At 39.6% G+C, this 25,867-nt stretch overlaps 1 protein-coding gene across 2 annotated transcripts in view; it reads left to right on the forward strand.

Moving 5' to 3' along the window:
• LOC126281633 (LIM domain only protein 3-like) overlaps positions 1 to 25,867 on the forward strand; it is a 1,631,617-nt gene that overhangs the window by 1,589,016 nt on the left and 16,734 nt on the right. The window contains exons 7-8 of one of the 2 annotated variants that reach the window (XM_049980762.1): positions 10,501 to 10,626; positions 13,737 to 13,878. In XM_049980762.1, coding sequence (XP_049836719.1) covers positions 10,501 to 10,626; positions 13,737 to 13,878 — 268 coding nt within the window. The remainder of the gene's footprint in view (positions 1 to 10,500; positions 10,627 to 13,736; positions 13,879 to 25,867) is intronic. The other variant, XM_049980763.1, reaches the window with a different exon arrangement.

Genomic DNA, 25,867 nt, shown 5'->3' on the forward strand with positions numbered 1-25,867 from the left:
CTCGCTAATATAAATAAGTATCGCAGTTGAATGTGAACGTATCTATAACGCGCTCACACGGCACACTGGTACTTCCACGCCTTGCAGGCTACATCACGAGACGCAAGCTTTTCAGATTACGATATACACTTGTTTCATCTCCGTAAAACTTGCAGTATCTGAGTATTGGCTAGTTAGAAGATAAAATCTGTAGGCGAATATTCGTAGCGCACATGAATGTTTCCAAAAAGGCGAAGAAAGTGTCGACAAACCTAGTTGGGTTAGTAAATATTTCCATTTATCAGTTTCATAGGAATCCCGGTGAATGACCGTCAATTCTTTTTTTATCGATTCAATTGTTTTTGCCAGTATTCGCCCTTATTGCTCCATTTGTTTATCTATGCAATCATTCGCTGTATTTTGTGGTCTGCTGCTGAAAGCATTGCTTTCTGTCGGATCTTTTACTGACCACTGTTAAACCTGGCAGTGAAAGAGGCATCAGTCGTCAGCCGACCGTTCTTTAGTTACGCCGATCAGTGGAAGCCGGAGCAACGTCCGAACGCTTTGTTTGTGATGAAAGAGTTATTGACGGGGTAGACCTAACACAGTGAAGGAAAAAGGCGTACAGGCGTTTATTGAGAGGATTAAAACGAGAAAGGATGGATGTTTTGGTGAACTGTATCACTTTTGTTGCTGAAATGTGAAGAAAATATTTTTAGAAAGATCATTGTGCTAGGATGGGTACAGTGAAAATGAGTCTCACGTTTATTGATCGCCAGTTCAAAAATTTTACATTAAAACAAACTGTTTATTTTGGGGGGGAAGAAACATTATATGATGACATAAAAAACGAGATGAAACAACATTTCTTGCCTATAAATGTTATTCGTGAAGTTACGAAGACTTTTCAAAATTGATCATGGAAATGGTGACAAGACAGAATAATGACTAGGGAACTCTAGAAAAATTTCGAGAAGGGCGTATTGAAGATCATCTTGTTGGAGGTAAATACTATGGTAATTGTGCCGAAATGGTTTTAAGATCTTATGCTCCATTTCACAGTAGCCTAGACGACCATATGATGTCGAGGCCTCTGTCTAGGTGAATTTCATTTACTAGCATTTAGAATCAAATGAAGAGAATCATTAGTTCGCACACCAAGACTCTCTGAAGAATTATCATGAATACTTCCCAGAGATCGAGACTATACAAAAAGAACCGTTTTTATTGGTTTTAAAAATAAGTCAGCACAAATAAACTATGATATTCTCTCGAAAAAAGGGCTATTCAGACTTACCTGACTTGCGGTATGAGGTCAGAAGCATTGACCAACACGAGTAACGTACATGAATTGTTGACACTGCTGCTGTAATCCTGGAAGCCCGGGGGCGGGGATTCAACCCCCCCCCCCCGAAAACCTGCTCTCTGTCTATGCCAATGACAACAAGTAGATAAATCAGTACAATATACGAGGATCGGAAAGTAACGCACAATAATTTTTTTCTCCACTGGTACTGCAGCTACAATGTTGACATTTCGACGATATAATCCGAAGTTTGCGCTACAAAGGTTATTTTGCTTTCATGTACAGCTGTAGCGAGAGGAGCCTGAACTACGAAACAGACATGGCGCGCACGTTACAGTCGTCAACTTGTGAAGACCAGCGAAGTGTAGTTCGATATTTGCGGGCCTAAGGGCATAAACCGAGTGAAATTCGCAGCAATATGCGTGGCGTGTATGGGGACGACTGTATGGACCGTATCAATGTCTGCAGTTGGTGTGCAGTCTTGCAAGAGGATCGTCTGATTCGCCAAGCTCCGGGCGGACGGTAACAGCTGCAACACCACAGAATGTCGGGGCCATTGAGGCGGCAAATTTGAACGACCGCCGTGTGCAACTGCGGAACTTACCGCAGCAGTTTACCATTCCCTATGGTGCAGTGTACAACATTGTTCAAGACACGTTGAAATTTAGTAAGGTTTGTGCGCTCTAGGTGCTTAAGAACGTGACAACCACAAGGACCAGCGAATGATGACAAGCTTGGGTCACTTAACGTGTTACGCCGCAGAAAGGCATGACTTTCTGAAACGGATAGTCACTGACGATGAGTCGTGAGCATACCACAACTTGTCCAATACCAAGCACCCCTCAACGGAGTGGAAAAATGCTGGTTCCCCACTGCAAAAAATGTTCGAAGGAAATTGCTCGTGACATGGATACGCATGGTGTGTTGTTGTTGGAGTTTGCTGAACATGAGACCACTGTGAATGCTGCAGCCTACATCAAAACTTTGGTTAAGTTGCGTCGCGCCCTTCGTGACAAATGTCCCAACAGTAATGCTGGCGGTGTCGTACTTCTTCATGACAATGGTCCTCTTTCCCCCCCCCCCCCCCCTCTCCCCTGTTGCTGCTCCTGTTTGTGAGGAAATCGCCAGTTTTTGGTGGGAGACCTCCACCATACAATCTAGACTTTGCACAGTCGGATTTTCATCTGTTCGGTGCCATAAAAAAATTCGTAGGCGGCCAAAGCTTTGCGACAGATGCGGAAATAGCAGTCCGCAGGTGGCTATACTCCACCCGGACGAACTTCTACGAACAGGACATCTACAAACGGGTACAATGATGGGAGGAATGTGTTGAGAACATTGGTGACTCTGTGGAAAAGTAGGTAAAAGCTGTAAGTTCACTTGTGTTTTGTGTGTTTTGTTTTTGCTTTTTTTGTGCTGTTACCTATTGAATATTTTGGTAATAAAATTATTGTACGTTACTTTCCGATTTTCATTGGTATTTTTACATAAAAGACACCGATTTTCAATGCCAGAGAGAGAAATTTACTCCTTTCTCTGATACGTGAGCAAAGTTTCGGAGATTTATGATGATTGCTTCCTCAGTGTGGTGAGTAGCACGAGATACAGGGAGAGGGAACGGCTGAACGAGCCGCAGGAGGGGGCGGGAAGCAGCGGCCGGAGGGGGAAATGGCAGCGTCCCCTGGGGCCCGGGAAACGAACCCGCGGCCCGCCAGTGTGGCCCGGCGCGCGCTATCCGCAGAGTTAATTAGTTTAGCCGCATTTGAGGCATTGTCCCGTTTAATTTCCTCCGATTGTTATCTGCGCCGGCGAAACGGGGGAGCCCGTCCGCTGGCGAGCCTCTTCCGGCACGCGGCGCGGCCGTTTTATCTGAAAATGAAATCTTGGCAATCATCGAGCGAGCCGGAGATGCGGGATTGCGGCATTTGCTCCAGCTGCTGCCTGCTCGTGTAAACTGCCGCCGGGCGCAGCCTCGCTCCAGACGCTACGCCACGACTAAATTTTATACTCTATGTAATCGGTACTGTCGAGGCACTTACCCGTTGCACAGAATTTTTGCTGGGCGTCATTACAGACGAGTATAACGCGTTTAAAACATGCAGTTACCGCTGAGCAATGAGCGCGCTGTTTCTTTGACAAATGAATGGCGCGACAGTTGTCGGAGCGGGAATCGCAGATCGAGTGAAGTGGTTGTAGAAAACTGTTGCAGACGTGGCAGGTATGATGGAAACAAACTATCATACGTGATTATTGTACTGCACGCTGAGAAAAAATACAAAATTTCCGTTAATGTGAACTTACACAACTAGAATAAAGAGTCGTCGTAAAATATTAGTGACAACTCCACTATCATCGTAACTGAACTTTATAATAAAAGTGAACCGTTTGCAAAAACGCCGGTGAGTCAAACTAACAAAATAGGTGGTGATGGAGACATACATTTTCGCACAATTAACTCAGGCCATTATTGGACGCGCGAAAAGTATCTGCTAATAAGGAACTGGAGGATTACCCAGAACCTATAATATATACCTTCTCGAGGATTACGAATATTGTCGACTCCACCGGCGTCGGATACGAATTACAGCACATGAGGGGAAAAAATGATGACTGATACGACATATTCGGTACTTCATGTATTTCGCTGAGATTAAGAAACCGGAGGAATACGAAAATTACGAAGTACGCGGCAAGGAGTAACTGCATGTTTCCGTTAGGTACTTGGAGTCCACTGAGGATAACGAACTGAAGCAAGTACCAGTTATTCGGTATTTTTCCCGTTCTGTTCACGTAAGGAATGAGGCAAAAATGATTGTTTACATGCCTCTGTGTCTTCTGTAATTAATTTAATCTTATCCTCACAAACCTACGGGAGCTATACGAAGGGGGTCATAGTATATTGCTAGAGTCGTCTTTTAAAGCCGGTTCCTGTAAGGAGACCTTCTAGGGATAGAATTCGCCTATCTTCAAAAGTATGTTGCTTCAGTTCTTTCAACATCACGGTGACACTCACCGCGGATCAAACGACTCTGTTACCGTTCGTACTGGCTTTCTCTATATACGTTCAATATCCCCTGCTAGTCTTATTTGGTGCAGGTCCCGCATACTTGAGCAATAGTCTAGGATGGATCGCACGACTGATCTGTAAGCAATCTCCTTTGTAGCCTGGTTGCATTTCCCTACTATTCTGTTAGTAAACTGAAGTCTCCTACCTGCTTTACTGACGGCTGATCCTATGTGATCGTTCCACTTTACGTTTCTACGAAGTGTTATATCCAAATATTTGTATGAGACTCCAGGTGTGACTCACTAATATTATATTCATAGGATACTATGCTTCCTTTCATTTTGTGAAGTGTACAGTTTTGCATTTTTGAGCATCTAAAGCAAGCTGCCAACCCTTGCACCACTTTGGAATCTTATCAAGGTCTGACTGAATATTTGTACAATTTCGTTCATGTTGAACTTAATTGTAGATAACTGCATCATCTGCGAAAAGTCTCAGTTTACTATTAATATTGTCCACGAGATCATTAATATACAACGTGAACAGCAGTGGACCCAACACACTTCCCTGGGTACACACCAAGTCACTTCTAAATCTCTCGATCTCTCTCCATCCAAAATAACGTGCTGCGCCCTTTTTATCAAGAAATCCTCAGCGCAGTACATATCTCGTCTCATGATCTATATGGTACGCAAAGGTGTATAGAGTCAAATGCTTCTCATAAATAAAAAAAACCTTGTGCATCTACGTAACTGCCTTGATCCATGGCTTTCAGGATGTCATGTGACGAAAGTGTGAGTTGGATTTCACATGATCTATGTTTTCTAAATCCATTGTTTGACCTCAGAACGTGTTCAAAGATTCTACAACAATCTGACGTCAAAGATATTATGGGTAGTTTGTGGATCACCTCTGGTACCCTTCTTACAGACAGGTGTGGCCTGTGCTTTCTTCCAACTACTGGGTACAGTTTTTTTGTTCGAGGGGTTGATAGGTTATATTTAATAGAGACGCTAACTCAGCTGTGATTTGGGTTTAGAACACGATAGGGATTTCGTGCAGCTTTGTTCAGTTTTAACGATTTCAGCTGTTTCTCAACTCCACCGACAATAACATCAATTTCACTCATCTTTTCAGTGGTAGGGGAATCAAGTTAGGGCAATACTCTTGGATTTTGCTTTTTGAAGGAACATTTGAAAACAAAGGACTTCTGTTTTTGCTTTGTCACCCTCTACTTCAGTTCCTGCCTCGTCCACGAGTGATAGGAGACTTAACTTTGGTGCCATTAGCAGCCTTTAAATGTGACAAGATTTTCTTTTTTTTTTGGGGAGAGGGGGGGGGGGGGGGGGGAAGAGGGCGAAGAGTTGTGAAAGATCATTTGACAGTATTCCTCTATGGTAGTCACTGGAAGCTTCACGTACTGTTTTCTGTCTAGTTTGCTGAACATATAAATCTTTCTGCTTGTTTTAGCAGTCTTCCAAATGTGCCTTTTGTGTTTTGGTATTCATTGTTGTTATAACAGCGTTATGGTCACCGATACCAGCTTAAATATGAACTTCCTCAAAGAGGTCAGGTCTGTTTGTTGCCATTGGGATTTAATATATTTCCATCATGAGAAGGGTTCTGAACTATTTGTTCTAGGTAGTTTTCAAAGAAGAAATTTAGTAACATATCACAGGATGTCTCCTCATGCACATCGCTAATAAAACTAATGTTTTTCCCAGTTGATTGTTGGATGATTAAACTCTCCTCCAATGATTACAGTATTATTAGGGAACTTATGTATAAGCGACTGAGGTTTTCTCTAAAGTTGTCAGTTATATTAGGAGGAGAATCAGATGTTCGATACAGAGAACCTATTATAATTTTTTTGTTCACCCTTGACACTGAGTCTTGCCTAAACAATTTCACATGCAGTTTCAATCTCGGTAAATTTGAGTTTCTGGTCTACTGCGACAAATACACCATCTCCATTTCCCATTTCCCTAGTTTAGTATAAATTTGCCCCAAAGGTGTCGCTACTGTAAACTTCAGGTTTTAACTGTATTTCTGTGCCAATTATTATGTGAACTTCAGTGTTTTTAGAAGCGCTCAGAATTCTGGCACTTTGTTGTGAATGCTTCTGCAGTTAACCACCAGGGTTCTGATACTCTCATCAGATGGAGGCATTTCTTGGAATTTTAAACTGATATTTCTGGGTTTTCCACAGTTGTCGTTATCTTGATTTGACGGAAAGTTGCCTAATCTGAGAGAACTGTTGCGTGTAGACCACACACAGTCAGCTACTTGAGTAGCTACATCTGATGTGTAGTGCACACCTGATTTATTTAGGAGGACCCAATAACTCTCAACCCTATGACTCAAGTCCAGAAAATAGCTTGTCACAGAACCATGGAAGTTCTGGTTCAAGCATTCCAGTCGACTCAGCAGCAGGGGCCACGATTTGTGGTGGACACAATGCTGCATATTATGAGCTTTGTTGAAACTCTGTGAGCAAGGCTCATATTTTCAACTCTCTCTGCTAGTTGCACGAATGGCCCAAGTATGACCTCAGAGCCTAGACGATTGACATCTGTCCCAAAGTGCGTAACAGTCCGTAGGTGGTTGCACCCTGTTCCCTCAGTGGCTGCCGGAATAGCTTCCCAAAACAGGTGAAGTAGTCCCACTGGCTCAGTTTTAGTGAATGAAAACACCTCGAACTTGTTTGTTAGAAGGATCGGTGTAACATCCTGAGTCCTCGTTCCCTGTCTACCCTGTGCAGAACAGCTCTACCTAGTATTTACATGCTTCTCAAAGTCAAGTGGACAGGTAATGATGGGACTTGTATTTGCTGCAGGAGAAACAGTGTCCACAAGAGGAGAGTACCTGAGGTATCTTTGGTGCTTCTGGCACACAACTATTGGTAGCCCTAACAGACATCAGCTTGTAATAGTTTGTATCTTTCAAAATGGCTCTGAGCAGTATGGAACTTAACATCTGAAGTCATCAGTACCCTAGAAGCCCGAGGCAGGATTCGAACCTGCGACCATAGCTGTCGCGCGGTTCAAGACTGAAGCGCCTAGAACCGCTCGGTCACACCAGCCAGCTGTATCTTTCAGTTTCAGACTACTCAAGTATATCCTCAAGTCTTAGGTATAGATTTTTTTCTGGGTCACAAATAAACAAAATATCAGAAAACAGAAAAGGGCTATTAGAGTAATAACCAAAAACAGTAGCTGTGCCCAGTGTAAGGATGTGTTTCAAATAGAGGGTACACTTTTATAGTTACTGCACAAACAGTTTTGTCCGTGACCATGGAACAGGTTCTAGACTGAACCTGCATTTACGAAAAAAGAATAAACATAAACCAAAACTAATGGAGGGACGCTGACACATCTTTTCAATTAAGCTACTGGGAAGGCGTAGAACACAAAACGAAAACCAAACATTTGCGTTGTGGTCGTGGTGTCAGCGAATAATGTGTTTGTAATGTGTGCAGTGATTACTGTTCACAAACGAATAAACTATGTAGTACCGATTCTAACATTGTACATTACATGTGAAATAACTTACTTATAGCAATGTATAAACAAAACAGTGTTCTACACCAGGTATAGACTGACAGTGATTGCACACTTTCAAACAGGCCGGCCTTGTATTTGGCAATCCTGATTTAGGTTTTCCATGCTCTCCATTAAGGCCTAAATCACTTCAAGCAAATAACAGGACAATCATTGCTGGAATACCACCGTCGACTACCTCTTCCGCCCTTGTCAAACCAGACCTGTTGTTAAGTATGGAAGTGCCCGTATAGATGAATTATTGTTTTGGTTCTTAAAGTTTTATACCGTGTAAGGGTGATCCACATAGTATACAACATGAATATGGCAAAAATCGCAACGAATTTGACAAAAAGTTGCACCGAATTGGATACAGAAGCACCAGAATTGGCTACAAATAACACCGAAATTTCTTAAAAATAACACAGAATTTGGCCATAAAATAGAACGACTTTCCCTGTCCCCAGTTATTACGGCTTCTTCCCATTACATTTCTATATGGTGCGGAAGAATGGTTGCTTAAACGCATCTGCGCGCATTGTAATTAACCCATTCTTGCCGCACAGGAGTGATACATAGGAAGTTGTAGTCTTTTCTATGGTTTGCATCTATCTTTGAGCATCTGGTAGTTCTCATTCTGTGTTGCTCTTCCATGAATCAAATGAATGTGTATCATTTGTGCTGCCTTTCTTTGCATGCATTCAATATTCCTTGTTAATCCTATTTGATGTAGTTCTCACACTCTTGAGCAATATTCTAAGATGGGTTGCATGAATCAGTAGTAAGCAAACTCCTTTGCAAACTTCATTTTCCTAGTGTTCTACTGATGAACCAAAGTATGGCTCCTAATTAACCTAGACTGAGCTTATGTGACCATTACAGCCAGGTATGTGTATTAGTTTACTGATTACCACTGTGACTACTTGATGTTACAGAAAGCTACGTTTCTGCACTCTGAGTAGTTCACAGTTTTATATTTCTGAACATTTAAAGCAAGTTCCTAATCCTCTCACCACTTTTAAGCCCTATCAAGATCCGAATGAATATTTATCATGCTTTTTTTTTCCAGGAAGCTCTTCGTTACAGACAACTGCATCAAGCTCAAAGTATTACCTACATTAAGATATGGCAAATGATAATTAATGTGTTTTGCCATTTGTAGTTGTATAGTGTTGTTGTTGTTGTTGTTGTTGTTGTTATGATCTCCCTCTAAAGTATCTCCCCCCCCCCCCACACACACACACAAACACATACACTTCCCTCCATTACCAAACTGCCTATTGCTTCATGCCTCAGAGTATGTCCTACTGAGCTTCTCTTCTTTTAGTCAAATTGTGTCACAAATTTATTTTTCCCCCATTTAAATTAAGTATCTTCTCATTTATTGCATGATCTACACATCTGATCTTCAACATTATTCTGTAGCAGCACATTTAAGAAGCTTGTATTCTCATCTGAAACGCTTAGCACACACACTTCATCTCCATACAGTGTTCCTCTGTAGCACTACATTACAAAAACTTCTACTCTCTTTTTGTCTAAACTTTATATTGTCCATATCTACTCCAGATACATACCTTCAGAAAAGAGTTCCTAACATTAAAATTTATTTCTATGTTACAAACTCCTGTTTTTCTGAAATTCTTTCCTTGCTGTAGCCAGTCTGCATTTGTATCCTCTCTTCTTTGCCTGTCACCAGTTATCTTACTGCTCAAATAACAAACTAATCTGCTACTTTTAGTGTCTCGTTTCTTAATATAATTCTCTCAGCATCACCTGATTTAATTCAACCACATTCCATTAATCTTGTTTTACTTTTGTTGAAGTTCATCTTACATCCTCTTTTCAAGACACTGTCCATTCCATTCAATTGCTGTTCAAAGTTCTTTGCCGTCTGTGAGAAAATTATAATTTCATTAGCTCGTTTGAGGATGTAAGTGCTTTTTGAGTCATTAAAGTCTCTGACAATGTCTCCCGCATTGGCAGACAAAATGTTTGGCAAAGCCTCGTTGTGGACCATGGCCTTATCCCCCCCCCCCCCCTCTCAAAAAAAAAAACTTACCTTAGGGGGAAAAACCGATAGGTATACACTCACGCATGCACACACACACGTGTGTGTGTGTGTGTGTGTCTGTGTGTGTGTGTGTGTGTGTGTGTGTGTGTGTGTGTGTGTGCGTGTGTGTGTGTGTTACCTGTCCTTTTTTGCCCCTAAGGTAAGTCTTTCCGCTCCCGGGATTGGAATGACTCCTTACCCTCTCCCTTAAAACCCACATCCTTTCGTCTTCCCCCCCACATAGCTGCAATCTCTAAGCTTATTTGTGACAGTCTTTTTGTTGTGCCTATTTCCGCTATATGGAGAGTGGCAACTTCCTTCTTCATAATATTTTTAATTCCATCCTGGATTTTCCATTGTTTGGTAAACCGTTCTGTGTGTTATGAATAAACTAGTGACATTTCATATAGAAATTAACTAATAAATGGTAGAAACATATCAACAGAGCTGTTATTAAATGTTTCAGGCTCTTTGACACGACGGGAAAATTAACTAATAAATGGTAGAAACATATCAACAGAGCTGTTATTAAATGTTTCAGGCTCTTTGACACGACGGGAAAATTAACTAATAAATGGTAGAAACATATCAACAGAGCTGTTATTAAATGTTTCAGGCTCTTTGGCACGACGGGTTCGTGCGCTGCCTGCAACAAGGTGATTCCAGCCTTTGAGATGGTGATGCGTGCCCGCAGCAATGTCTACCACCTGGAGTGCTTTGCCTGCCAGCAGTGCAACCACAGGTGAGGCAACATCGCTGAGCAAATGGTTGAACATGTTCAAGATGTATTGCTCTGCTCCACTTGCCTTTTTTTCCCTGCAGTAGTCAACTGGGACATCCCTAATACATCTCAACCACCAGAACAGCTTGTAGGGATAACACCAAGGCTGCAAAATGTGGTGCAAAATGTATAGAATGGACAATGGGGTCTCAGTGTCAATAGAATGAAGAAAGTTGATGTGTTAAATTACTTTAACAAAGAGTGGCTTGTGTGGCCTGGAGGCATAGTACCAGTATGACCCAATGGCAATAATCAACAGATGCTAACATGCTCAAACTGAGTATTTGTGGTTTCCAGTGGTAACTGACTGATGTCTTATTGATTTCCAGAACTCTTGTACCCTCTATAGACTTCTTTACTACAAATATGTATTTCCTTTACAAAATTCTGCATTTGTCTTGGTATGGTTACCAAAAAGTTATGTTAAGGCCAGAATCAAATAAACACTTTTATTGTTAATCATGCATTCAACAGAGATAAGAGAACTGATTTTTTTGTGCATTTTGGATTGTTAATTGTGTATCAACAGTACTGTTGCATAGAAGGAGCTAAGCACATAGACATATCCTTCAGTCCATAAATGAACAGAGATCACAGTGCCTGCTCTATTCCAGTGTCATTCATTCAGCAACAGTTTTTCGCCAGGAAACCATGTCTGTACTGCAAGATTCTAAAAAGTTTACATTGTTGCTGGCAGCAGTCCCACTATTATGGCTTATAACAAAACAATTTGTTACCATGCAGAATACTACAACTCAAACTGCCATAGATTCCCCCTCATGCTCTACAATAAGAATAAAGCAGTCTGGAAATTCTTTAGACTTGGGGTTTTCTCCAAACCTAAATATACTCTGTAGCAGTATATTGTGTGCCAGTGTGTATTTCACAGTTGTGCACCTATCACAGCAACTCTCTTCAACATTAAATAATTTCTCTCTGTTATGGTTCATTTTTGAACACTATTTCTGAGATCTGGTTGCATCTATAACTGATTTATGTAAGAATTATAATCTTATGCAAGGACTCATTGTTCACACTAAATAAAATTATACAGGCTTTGTAACAGCTACTTTTGTTGTGAGTGTACCTAAGTCTGTCCTTTTTTTTTTAAATCTGCCACTCTAACTATTGTAGATCTTGGCCCAAGATGCATAGCATACATGAGAACTTCATGAGGCTGAAATAACTCTAGTGAAACTTTGTGTTTCCATTACTTTTCTCATCCTATATGAGATTTGATTACAAGAAATCAGCCAGAAGTCAAGAAAAGTAGTGACATGGAAGAGGTTGCAGAGACTGAGAAGCAGACTGAAGATGAGATCATGGCAACTGCAAGAACATTGGAAACATGATATTAAATAAAATCCTCATGGTACTGAAACCAAGCATACCTTAATCAGCCTAAGCAATCATGTGCATATCTTGCCTGGACTGAATTAACATATGCAGGAGACACATGCAAAGATTGTCGGATCATATACCCATTACTGCAGTATCCTCCAACGTTCCTTTTTCTACATTCATCACTTACGTGAAAACAAACTACTTTCTCTCTTGCAGGTAGCATCTAACTTTTTATTTAAAAACATCTCAATCCTCCATCTCTCTATCAATAAATTATGTGTTACTTCAACTATTGCTAAACATGTATTTGGGTAGAGTGGAGAGAGAGAGAGAGAGAGAGAGAGAGAGAGAGAGAGAGAGAGAGAGAGAGAGAGAGAGAGAGAGGGGGGGGGGGGGGCAGAGAGGATAATGAGCTATATTCCACATAATTTTTGTCATTGATGTATAGTGTATCTTTGATGGTAAGGGTAGTAATGGAGTACTATTGTGTAATATCTGGGAAAAGGAATCAGAGGAAAAGGATAATGAAGCACCAGCTAGAAATTTTAATATGTGGCATTATACCTCATTGAAGAGAAAATAAACAAATGTGTGAAGCACAAAGGAGCTGCTTGAAGGCATTAATTTATTGACAAAAATTTACATGTACCATCATGTGAAAAGTAACTATTTCATTTTTGCTATTTCATACCCTCTTGTGTAGTTTATACATTTGGTGGTTAAGGACAACACCATTCTTATTCAAGGCCTTCTGCTCACATGACAGAGCTATAATTAAAGTTGATTATTTTTCTTTTGTGTACAAGTAGGCATTTATGAGACCTATGACATCTTTCCTTGAGATTTAGATGATGATTTTCATGTATTTAACTGTTTCTGAATGCTGTGTGTTTTTGTTTCCTATAGTCAGTGGAATGGTAAAAAGCCTGTAATTCAGAAACACAATTTTTGTTTTATTTTGTCTTCACTGGATTGTCATCATTGCACCACCATGGAAACATATTAATAAGATAAACACACATTATTCTCTGATGGGCTCAGTGTATTTCAGCAAATGGCAGATGCGAGTTACATGTGATGTATTATTCACACACTCCTTTGTGACACTCAGTGTGACGGATGGTGGGCACTATCTGAAATGGTTTAAATAAAAAATACCCAAGCAGCAATTACTTCTTCCCTCCACTGCCAACCTTCCCTGAATGCATAAGGGGACAGAACTGAGGCTAGATCCCATCTGCTTTTGTATATGGATGCAGGCACTACACACAGAGTTAAAGACACAAGAAACAAAATGCATCACAGCAAAGACAATACAGAATAGTGGCAACAGTACTAATATACACAAATTGTGTTCTGGGCTAAGGTTGGCAACAACCCAAAGTAAGTAAATATCAGTCCAAAGTCTTAACACTGTCTTTTGATTGTTGATGATTCTGCTGCCCCATCAGCCACCACATTGAATTCTTTTCAGAGTGTACGATTTGTATTAAAACATTATCAATAGTATAAACCTCTGCACATCTTGAAAAATATCCTAGCCTTAGATAAACTGGTGTTTTAGGGTAGTCTTCAGTGTATCTATAACAACTGACAGTAATTTCTAAAACATTTTTAAAAACATTGAATTATTTATATACATATTCATTGTGAAAGCTTTGATGTTGAAAGTATTTCCTATTCTGTGAGTATGTTTGGAAGCTATTAAATTTTCATCTATGATTCAGGTTTTGTGTTGGAGACCGTTTCTACCTGTGTGATAACAAGATCCTGTGTGAGTACGACTACGAGGAACGCCTCGTGTTTGCAAACATGGTGTACAACCCCAGCAGTCTGGCGCACATACGAAGGCAAGTCAGTAATTTGCAGGTATGCCCCACACGTACATGTACATGTTCGTGACTCATTCTCCTTGTATGACTTTTCCTCTTGTAGAGTCTACGAACATTCTAGAAAAAACACAAACATTCCAGTAATGCTCTACATTTAAAGAAATGTAAGTCCTCGGTGTTCATTATAGTAATATAATAATGGAATGCCACTTTTTTGTGAAAATACTGTCACTTTGAGCTTTATTTCTTATATGTTCTAAACAGATACATTCACTAAATAACCATTTATTGTAAACTATGTTCAAACAACCATATCAGAAACATTAAAGGACCTATTGTTGCTAAGGAAACAAATAATGGCAGAAAAGTTACAGATCAACAGATAAAAAAACAAAATTCCCTTAAGAAGACTATAAAATTATGAGACAGCCTTACTGTCCAAAACTTAATGTCTAGAAGAAACATTAGCACTGCTGATGAACACATATAAAAGTAATGTACTCCTGATTATTCAATTGTAGAGTATCTAGTTTGCAGATTATTAATCCATCTAACTAAAAAAATGCACTATTTCTCTATAGAAAAAGAGCAATAAACAAACCACAAACAATAAGTGCCATTCCCGTTATTTAAACAACTGCTGTGTGACAACACAGAATATGTGCTGGCACTAAAACAAAAATTAGAATTAATTAAAAGATTTGATACAGAGGAAACGGCTGCAAAACTAAGTGTTGATTATGGAACTGGAATGCACACTATTCAAGACATTGAAAAGAATAAGCATAAAATATATGATTTTGTTGGAAAATAAAAGTCTATTTCTGGACAACCTGCATGAAAAACCATGAAGAGATTTACATTTGATGAATTGGATGCCTCTTTTTTGCAATTGTTTAGCCAAAAATGAGCAGGAGGTGCCATTGGTTCAGGTGTACTATAATGCTGATGAAAGTACTCTGTATTGGAAATGTCTACCAACCAGAACCCTTGCTTTTAAGAGTGAAGTTCATGCTCCTGGATATAAGTTGTCTAAGGAGCACATTACAATTTTGTTCACTGGTAATGCTTCTGGAAACCACAAAGTGAAACTACTACTGATTGGAAAATCAAAATAATCCCAAGCATTCAAGGATGTTGCACTACGGCTCTCCCTGTGCATTACTATGACCAAAAAGGAGTGTGGATGGATAATGAAATTTTCAGAAAATCAATCCACTCAGATTTTGTACCACAACTTCAGCAGTGTCTATAAGAGAAAGGATTGCCACAGAAGGCTGTTCTATTGCTTAATAATGCCTCTTCAATCCCGATAGGGTTCTCTTATCTACTGACGGTCTCTCTGTAATTATGTTTTTACCTCCCAATGTGACTGCCATTGGACCAGTTGCATCTCTAAAAGAGCATTACTGGTCTGGTATACTGAAAATGCAAGTTGATGAGGATGATTTGGTGGAATTCTGTAAGAAGTTGACAGTCCTAGATGCCACAAGCAGGATTTTTTATGCCCAGTAGGAAATCAAGCCACATACACTAATTCAATCATGGAGGAAAATTCTTCCAGATATAGAAGAAAGTGATTTTCAAGGTTTTGGTGATGAAGAAATAATAACTGCACAAATAATGTATCTGGCAACAGGTTTAAATGGTTTTGAAGAGGAAGAAAATTTGAATGATTTGCTAAATATTGATGCATGTGAATCCAACTTCTGGTACAGAGCGATGCCAAAACTGTGGCCGCTGCTTCACAACAAAACAAATGAGAGGACAATGAATGTTAAATTAGGGATGCAGACAGTGACCTTGTCAGTCATTGTGCCACATTGCAATGTGTTGTGCTCTTCCAGATTATATGGGCTAGAAGAGGGTCTTGATACAATGAAATTTGAAGTACCGTGCAATTCCTGTCAGAAGCAGATCAAATCACAGACTGTTTCAAGAAATAAACGGACCTACAGTGCCTATCCACAGGACTTGTAGAAATGTTTGAATGAAGAATGCGTGTTTGAAAATATCTTGCCCTTTTTCTATTATTCGTGCATCTTCTCCCCTATATTAACTCAAAAATCAGGAGTACACTTACATCCAAAATCCTAGCTTTAGGGACAAATAGTGTCATCCCCAGAGAGAGAGAGAGAGAGGGAGAGAGAGAGAGAGAGAGAGAGAGAGAGAGAGAGAGAGAGAGAGAGAGAGAGAGAGAGAGAGATGGATGGATATAGGCCCCAAAGGAAGGGCAGGTCACTAAGACACCAGGGTGAGAGGGGTTGTTCTGAGGCAAAGATCTTTGAACCATCCCTAATAAGGTCCTTGCTTCTCCCTCAAGAGGGAACTGTCAGTTCTGGAAGCTAGGATAGTGCATGTCCTTTTATGTGTACTGACATTACTCCTGAAGGTGTGTAGTGGCCAGAAATTCTGTCTCACAATTTTACAGAGAAAGAAGCAGATCTATTATAGTAAGAGAAAGAAGCTAAAATCAGAGCAAATATATTACTCAGTCTGAAATTGTGAATGCACCTAGTCATTCGGATGTATAATGTTGCATTTGAACACAAATGTACTTCAGAAGTGAAACAGGTCAATGAGCCACTCAGCCAGTAATGATATGATAAGCTTCAGTAAAACGATACACTAATTATGTACAAGATTAGAAACAGAAGGGAAGCATCTATGTATCAGTTATTGAAACAAGAACCAAGGTAGAGCTGAAAGGCAAATTAAAATCTTATGAGATCTCTTTGAATGCTTTTGAATAGTTCCTTTGACAGGAAAAAGAAAACTATATAAAAATACAACATGAAACCAAAATCCTCTGGACATCCTAAGCCTCTGTGACAACAGGTTCCAAACAGAGAGAGATAAAAGTCCAGTCACAATCCCACAACATTATGGACATATTTCCTGACAGAATGAGTCAGTGGAAAGAATGAATGAGTTCAAGTAAGATGTGGAAGAAGCAAAAGATTGTATGTTCTCACTTCAGGGGCAAAATGGAGTTTCAAGCAAGCATCTTTTTGTTAGAGCTAAAGAATTAACTAATAGAGATTGCCCATCTTATTACTGTATGAATCTCCAGCTGTTCCTGTCAACAATCATAGAAGACTTCCATTGTGGATCTGCCCCAGAGGCCAGTGACAGAATTCATTTACATACAACAGAACCTGATTGTTACTGTTATTCTGCTACCCAGACAGGGCTGCTTTGAGAAAAATTTTCCACACAAGTGACTTATCTTCCCCAGCCCTTTTTCTCTTGTACACTTTCACCCATGTCAGTTTTCATGACTAATTTTGAAATGTACAAATCATGCAGTTTGTATATCCTTTCTCCTTGGCACCCCAAGTGGCTGCTACTAATTGTGACACATCCTGCATAAAAATCTTGCAGCTCAGAACTGACTGTTCTAGAAGACCAACATCTGATACGGTGGTGGAGACAACTCCATTGTTGCTATTTGGATGGTTTCATATAACAGTGAGTTACACAGTGTGGTGTGGCATGCAGGTGGGCATTTGGAAACCTATCGAAACTGCACTTTTGTTATTGAAATCAGTGGCAGTAGCACAACTGTGAAATATCTGGTGAACCATTTTTTGTGTAAGAACATTGTGGCAGCAGTGAAATTTGGATATTGTTTTGATGATGGTTCAAGAGTTTTTGTCCTGATTCATGCATGATCATTAATTTTTGTCAGTGGTAACACAACATTTTAGATAATACACTAATGTCAGTGTAATCTGCAACTGACAGAAAGAATGCCCCACATTAATCCAGACTCAGAAGATGTGGTAATGGCACACCAGCAATAGATAATTAACTCCACATGGAGATGGTGTACACTTAAGCCAAGTGGCAGTCTCTCTTGTTTACCCATATAATTCAGCCTTACAAGAAGCTTGCCAGTAAAGAGTTATGAACTGAAGTGGAAATCTGAAACCAAGCACTGATGTGGCTCACTGATTTTGAAGTGCATAACACCAATTTGTTGCCCAGTTTGAACAGTGAAGAATGATTAGTCTCCTGAAAAAAAAAAAAAAAAATTGAACTATGCAAACTCCTGGATGGAATAATGACAATATTATGAAAAGGATAGACTGCTATTCACCATATAGGTGAGATGTTAAATCACAGTCAGGCACAATAAAAAGACTGGTAAACATTTAAGCTTTTGGCCAAAGGGCTTTCTTCCAAAGTAGACAACACACAGATGCTAGTGGAGGAGGATGGGGTGGAGAGGGAGAGGGATAGCAGAGTAGGGGTGGGGGACAGTAAAGTGCTGCTTGTGGGAGGTTGCAGGGACATGGCAAGGGCAGGGTAGGGTAGAGCAGGGCAGCTAGGTGCACTTGAGAGGTTAGGTGAGGGGAGGGAGAGGAATGGGGGTAGAAAACAAGAGAAGTAAGAGGAGAAAAAGACTGTGGGTGCATTGGTGGATGGTGGAATAGAAGGCTGTGTAGTGCTGGAGTGGGTTTACAAAACGGGTAGGTGGGTGAAAGACAGGGAGTATGAGGACAGGGAGTTTACAGGAAGGCGTAATATATTGCAGAGAGAGTTCCCACCTGTGCAGTTCAGAAAAGTTAGTGTTGGTGTTGGTAGGAAGAAGCTAGATGGTGCAGGCTGTGAAGCACTCATTGATTCCAAACCTACAATCTCGTTCCTGGGCACCATGATCAACTCACCCACAATTACTTCACATTTGAAGGCATCACATACAAACAAAACCATGGTACAGCAGTGGGCACCCACAAGGCATCATCCCATGCCAGCCTATTCCTTGGCCATCTAAAGGAATCCTGCCTAGCAACCCAGTATCACAAACCTCTCACCTGGTTCAGATTCACTGGTTACATCTTTGTGACCTGGACCAAGGGCGAGGACATCCTATTCACATTCCTCTTGGACCACAACACTTTCACCCTCATTCACTTTACCTGATCCTCCTCAATCCAACAAGCCACCTTCCTTGATGTTGACCTCCTCCTCAAAGATGGCTGCATAAGTGCCTCTGTCTATATCAAACCTTCTAACGACCAGCGAAACCTCCACTTCAGCAGCTGCCACTCATCCCAAACCAAGAAGTCCCTTTGATACTGCCTAGCCACTCATGGCCATCACGTCTGCAGTGATGAGCTGTCCCTCTCCAAATATACCAAGGGTCTCACTGAGGCCTTCACAGACTGAGATTACTCTCCCACCCTTTTACTAAAAGAGATCTCCCATGCTTTATCTCTTTAGTTGCCCACCCCTCACATTGCCCTATCATTTGACCACAAAGGAGCATTCCCCTTGTGACTGGAGCAACTGAATCACATTTTCTGCCAGGGTTTTAGCTAACTCTCGTTGTGCTCTGAAATGAGGAATATTGAATGCACTCTCATTTCTGCCCCCCACAACACTGGTATTCTGCTGGCCACTGAACCTATGCACTATCCTCCTCCATCTGCACTCCACCCATACTCCCAACATCTTGCTTCATGGCTCATATCACTGTAATAGATCTAGATGCAAAACCTGTCCCATACATCCTCCCACCATCGCCCACTCCAGTCGTCACAAGCATTACCTATCCCGTCAAAGGTGGGACTACATGTGATCTACAAACTAAGCTGCAACCATTGTGTTGGATTTTATGTGGACATGAAAATCATGAAAACCAACAAGCTGTCTCTCCGCATGACAGGCCACTGACAAACTATGGTCAAGAGAGAGAGCTGGAATGCGAAGTTACTGAGCATGCAGCCCAACACAATGCTCTTCACTTCAATGACTGCTTTATACCATGCACCTTCTGGATCCTTCCCACCAACACCAGATTTTTTGAATTGCAGCAGTGGAAACTCTCCCTGCATATATTCCACATTCCTATAATCCCCCTGGCCTCAATCTGGCCTCAACCATCATTAGTTCATGCCTTCACCCATCTATTGCCATAATAGCCTTCTATTCCACCATAAACCAACACATGCACAGTCTTTTTCCCCCTTCTTACTTTTCTCTTTTTCTGCTCCCTTTCCCTCCTCCCCCTCATTTAACCTCCTGACAGTGTCTAGCTGCCCTACCCTGCTATCCCTCCCCATCCCCACCTTAGTCTCCTTATTCCCACCACTCAGATATACTAATTTTTAAAGCCAGATAACATTTCAGTTGTTTATCTTGATCATTTTTGTATTGTCAGGAACCTATTATGTGCTATAAAATATGTCTCAGTATTCTTACCATATCAGTTAGAATCTGCCCTTTTCTGTACCAGTGTGGTAATGTAGTAAAGGTGCTGTTCACAAAGCAACAGGTTTTGTAGCAGGGTTAAAATAAAACTGTTATGATTATGACGAATGAATTGTCGCAAATGTGAATGACTGGTGGCCAGTGCTAAGTAGAAACATACAAGTCTGTTCTTTGCATATACGAGCAGGTTTGTCAGTGAAGTCGATAAGGAGATGGCTGCATGGTCTGGGTGCAATTACTAAAATGCATTTAAAAAGAAGCAAAAATAACCTGCTAGTATGCAGAGAGATGTTAGTGGTCATATACTAAATGAAACAGTATGGGGTCTAGCTGGATAACAATCTAAAATGGGCAACACAGACAAATAAGTTAATCACGAACATCAGCTCAGCATATTTTACACTTGCAAATCCTTCTAATAATTGTATTAACTAGGTGACCCAAATGCAGGCTTATTTTGCATACATTCAAACTCTACTGCCTTACAGATTTTTCCTCTGAGGCAATGTAGCTATAGCACAAATGTGTTTGTTCAGCAAAATCAATAATAATTCAAGTGACAAAGAGAAGGCTATCCAAAGATCTTAGAAACATTAAACTTACTTTCAAGTGCGCTGCTCTAGAATTGTTTCTATAATAATAAATCATTTTCTGTTTAATTATGTTACATAACATCAACGCAAAACAGAAAAATAATTCTCATGTAGACTTTGCCTCTCAGTGGATTTCAAAATTGGTTTCTGTGTCTTGTTCACACAGTTCAGGCATGCTACTATCTGACATAAAGAATTAAGAATTCCTATTAGTTCAAAAAAATTAAAACCATGTTACAAAACTGTGGTGACAACAATTACAAAAATGCAAAGAACAACTAAAAGAAGTAGAAAGATACATATCTCTTCAGTAAATATATTAAAAACAAAGATTCCAAGACTTACCAAGCGGTAAAGCGCCGGCAGACAGGCACAATGAACAAAACACACAATCACACACACAGAATTACTAGCTTTCGCAACCGATGGTTGCTTCTTCAGGAAGGAGAGGGAAAGACGAAAGGAAGTGGTTTTTAAGGGAGAGGGTAAGGAGTCAAGGAGTCATTCCAATTCCGGGAGCGGAAAGACTTCCCTTAGGGGGAAAAAAAGGACAGGTGTACACTCGTGCACACACACACACACACACACACACACACACACACACACACACACACACATCCATCCGCACATACACAGACACAAGCAGACAAATATGTCTGCTTGTGTGTGTGTGTGTGTGTGTGTGTGTGTGTGTGTGTGTGTGTGTGTGTGTGTGTGTGTGTGTGTGTGTGTGTGTGTGTGTGTGTGTGTGTGCGCGCGCGTGCGCGCGCTAGTGTACACCTGTCCTTTTTTTCCCCCTAAGGGAAGTCTTTCCGCTCCCGGGATTGGAATGACTCCTTGACTCCTTACCCTCTCCCTTAAAACCCACTTCCTTTCGTCTTTCCCTCTCCTTCCTGAAGAAGCAACCATCGGTTGCGAAAGCTAGTAATTCTGTGTGTGTGTTTGTGTGTTTTGTTCATTGTGCCTGTCTGCCGGCGCTTTCCCACTTGGTAAGTCTTGGAATCTTTGTTTTTAATATATTTTTCCCATGTGGAAGTTTCTTTCTATTTTATCTATATCTTTTCAGTAAACTACATAAAGAAAGCAGTCATGTCATACCTCAATGAGGAACTTGAACTTTTAGCTCTGGACAGAAGTATGTTGAGGAGCTATGGCTCAAGTTTATAAGAATAGTTGACACTGCACTGCATAGATATGTACCCAGCAGAAGAGTTCATAACAGGAGGGACCATTCATGGTATACAATCATGGTAAAGAAGCTTCTAAAGACACAGAGACTACTGCATAATAGGTATAAAACAAAGCATATGGCTATAGATAGAGACACAGTGAATGATGTGCACTTGGCTATCAAGAGAGTAATGCATTGTAGATTGTATTTTATTGGTCCTGTTGTCTACTTAGCAGCTTATGCATAAGACATTGGACAAGTCAATTTATAAATATACAGGCTGAAAGTAATTTCAAGGCATACATAATTAAGCTTACAATAATACACTTTACACGTAAGTAAGTATTTATATAACACATTTCATAAATTTACATATTCTTCAATGGAGTAAATGCAGTGATGCTGTAAATATGACTTTAGAGATTTTTCAAAATTATTGACCTCAGTGATAGCTTTTATGTTTCAGGAAGTTTGTTATAAAGCTTAACTCCCATGTGAAAAGTACCAGATTTCTTAAAGAGGGGTTTACAGGAGTCTCTAGGCTTGCACCCAAACAAGATTGTAATGGCCCTTTTTTGTAGTTTAAAAGTGCTATTAGCTGTTTTATAGTTTCCCCAGAAGGTGACCCCATATCTAAGACGAGAATGAAAGTACGCATGATATGCATTCAATACTGTTTTCTCACTACAGCATGATTTTAATGAACAAAGAAGATAACATGTTTTGCTCAGGTCTGCATTGAGATATTCAATATGCTTATTCCATCTGATGTTACTCTGCAGCCAAAGTCCTAAGAATTTGGTTTCAGTACTGTTACCAACTGGTTCATCATTGATAGAGACTGATCGGATAAACATGTCCTTGTTAGGAACATTGTGGAATTTTAGAGCAACGGTTTTCTTACTGTTTATTACAAGCTGATTACTCTGTGCCCAGCTACTAAGTTGTTTAATGACCATGTTTACTGTCTGCTGTAACTGTTCATCGTCGTCTCCTTTTACTAGAATCGTGGTGTCATCTGCAAATATGATTGTTTTGTGTGCATCAATATTTAAGCTTAGATCATTTATGTACAGAAGAAACAGAAGGGGTCCCAATACGGATCCTTGGGGTACACCACATTTTATTTGTTTATAGTCAGATAAGTGATTAGATACAGTTTTTAGTTCAGTATATGTGTGCTTGACGCACACTGCCAGCATACGATTTGTTAGGAAGGAACTGATCCACTTGTTGGACAGACCTTGAATACCATATCTTTCTAGCTTTGATAGCAGAATTTTATGGTCCACCATGTCAAAAGCTTTTGACAAGTCAATAAAGACTACTATTGTTTCCTGTTTTTTGTCCATCAGGTTTAGGATGGAATTGATGCACTCATAGATAGCAGTTGTTGTTGATCTCTTATTTGTGAATCCATGTTGATCATTACATAGGATGCTGTTTTTATTAATAAATTTCATAAGTTTCTCATACATCACTTTTTCCAGTACTTTAGAGATGCAGGAGGAAATTGTGATGGGTCTGTAGTTATTTACATTGTCTTTATCCCCCTTTTTAGATACAGGAATAACTTTTGATGTTTTCAACACATCAGGGAAAATGCCTGCCTGAAGTGAGCAGTTGCATAAATGTGTGAGTACTTCAATCAGGTTTGATGCACTCTTCTTTAACATTGTTGCAGGTATACCATCAATACCTGCCGATTTGGAATTTTTTATTCCTTTTATTGCTTTAGCTACTTCATATTTTGAAACAGAACTGATGTACATCGATCCTCTACATGCACTTATTTTATATACGTTTGCCTGGGTGCTCTTAAAGTTTGATTGTAACATATTTTCAGCAACACCTGTGAAAAAGTTGTTAAATGTGTTGGCTACTTCTAAGGGGTTTGTTACTTTTTTATTTTTACGTCATAGTGTTATATTTTTCCAAGGTTGTCTGTATTCTCCACATTCTTTTTTTATAACACTCCACATAGCCTTTGATTTATTAGCTGAATTATAAATGATTTCATCATTATGCATTATTTTTCCTGCTTTTATTGCGTTTCTTAATATTTTGGAGTATTTTTTATAGTATGCGCATACTACAGGTGAGGAATTTTTTGAGTCACATATTTCATGAAGTAGTCTTTTCTTCTGGCATGAAACTCTTATTCCCTTTGTGATCCAGCTGTTTGTTCTAGAGTTTCCCCATATGGTTAATGTTTTCAGTGGGAATGCAAGTTCAAAGAAATGGGTTAATGTATCAATGAAAGTGTTGAATTTTTCATTTATATCGTTCATTTTGTACACTCCTAGCCATTTTTCTTTCTGTGTTCTGAAAGACATGTTGTTAATAATACTGCCTTGTACTATTCTGCTTAATATTCGAGCAAGATGATCACTAAAACCTGCGTTGAAAATTCTTAGTGAGGTGTTGCGTAAACTCTTCTTGACTAGAAACTGATCAAGAGCTGTTTGGCAAGTTTCTGATACTCGGGTAGCTGCTTTTACTTCAGCCTTTAAATTGTAGGATATTGCAAGGTTCAAAATGGTCTCCCTATTTCCACTTTTCGTGAGGCATGGCTACCAATGCAGAATTTGATCAAATGACCTTTCATAAAACCCAAAGAAATTCTGCTCACATGTAAAGGCTGTTAGTGGCACCAAAGTCAATGTCCATACATTCCATTTCCATTTTATTGATCATCTGTTTTATCATATAAAATGATACAGAACTTGTTACACATTGATACAAAGAAAACTTAACCAATTGTGTCTGTATACAAATCATACTCATAATTAAATACGTAAACAGAAACTAAGCATACAGATATAGATACAAAGCTCACGAACAACCAAATACATAAATGAAACAAATTCTAAGTTTACATTATGCCCAACATATGCAGTAACACATGTATTCGAATTTGTAAAATTCATGTACTCATCAACACTGTAACTTCTTTCACTTATAAGCATCTTCTTAAGCTCCTTTTTAAAAATGTGCAGCTTTGATATCCTTTTAATTCATAAGGGAAGGGCATTAAAAATAATTTTGGGGTGATATGTTACACTTTTATGATACTGGGCTTTCTTATGTACTTCTCTATAAAAGTCAGTTCTGTGCCTAGTTTCCTAGTCATGGTAATCACTGATCAAAGAAAAGAACTGGGGGAATATGATTTCAAAATGCTCATTCTTGAATAGTAAGGGACTGTTTTGCTAGATTTGAAATACCCCAAGACAAGACACAATATTGCAGTAGACTGTGCATGAATGCATAAAAGGCACTCATACTCTTTCTTCACTACAGGAATTTTTGTACATTCAAAATATGTAACAGCATGTACTTAATTTTTTATTGAGCCATTCTGTATGTTTATTCCATTCATGATGCTCATGTAACCAAATTCCTAAAAATTTAGTATATGAAGTTTGTAGCATTTTCTTTCATCTAACTTCGCTATTATATTAGGGTTTACTTTATTTGATGTATGTCTGAAATTCATCCATTACATTTTCTTCTGATTAACAAATAGTGTGTTATCTCTAACCCATTTAACTGCTTCTTCAGCTATTATTTCTAAAATTTTTTAAGTCAGTCATATTCTGAATTTTAACAAAGAAGTAGTATCATCAGCAAACATAGCATCAGCTTGTGTTAAATAACTAGGTAAGTCATTTAGGTATGAATATCAAGAACAGGTGTTCCAACACTGATCTGTGGAATACTCCGTGAGTAACTTTCACATATCCAGGAAATTCGGATTTAGAACTATTTCTGCTTTCTGGTACAATTTAAACCACAGACTCCACAGCAGTATAGTTTGTCAAGCAATACTTTATGATCAACTAGCTTAGCACCGGCTGCTTTGCTCACATAGACCGTACGGCCTGCCGAGATCTTTCTCTTTTATTTCTGTTTTTACTCAATCAAATTTTTATGTTGTACATAAATTGCAACACCTTCTAAGCTCCTTTCTTAAATTATGCCTACAGTATAAGATCCATACCCTCTCCAGACTTCAAGTTTATATTCTTAGCAGTTTGGGC

The sequence above is a fragment of the Schistocerca gregaria genome, chromosome 7 (genome assembly GCF_023897955.1).
Source record: "Schistocerca gregaria isolate iqSchGreg1 chromosome 7, iqSchGreg1.2, whole genome shotgun sequence".
Classification (NCBI taxonomy): domain Eukaryota; kingdom Metazoa; phylum Arthropoda; class Insecta; order Orthoptera; family Acrididae; genus Schistocerca; species Schistocerca gregaria.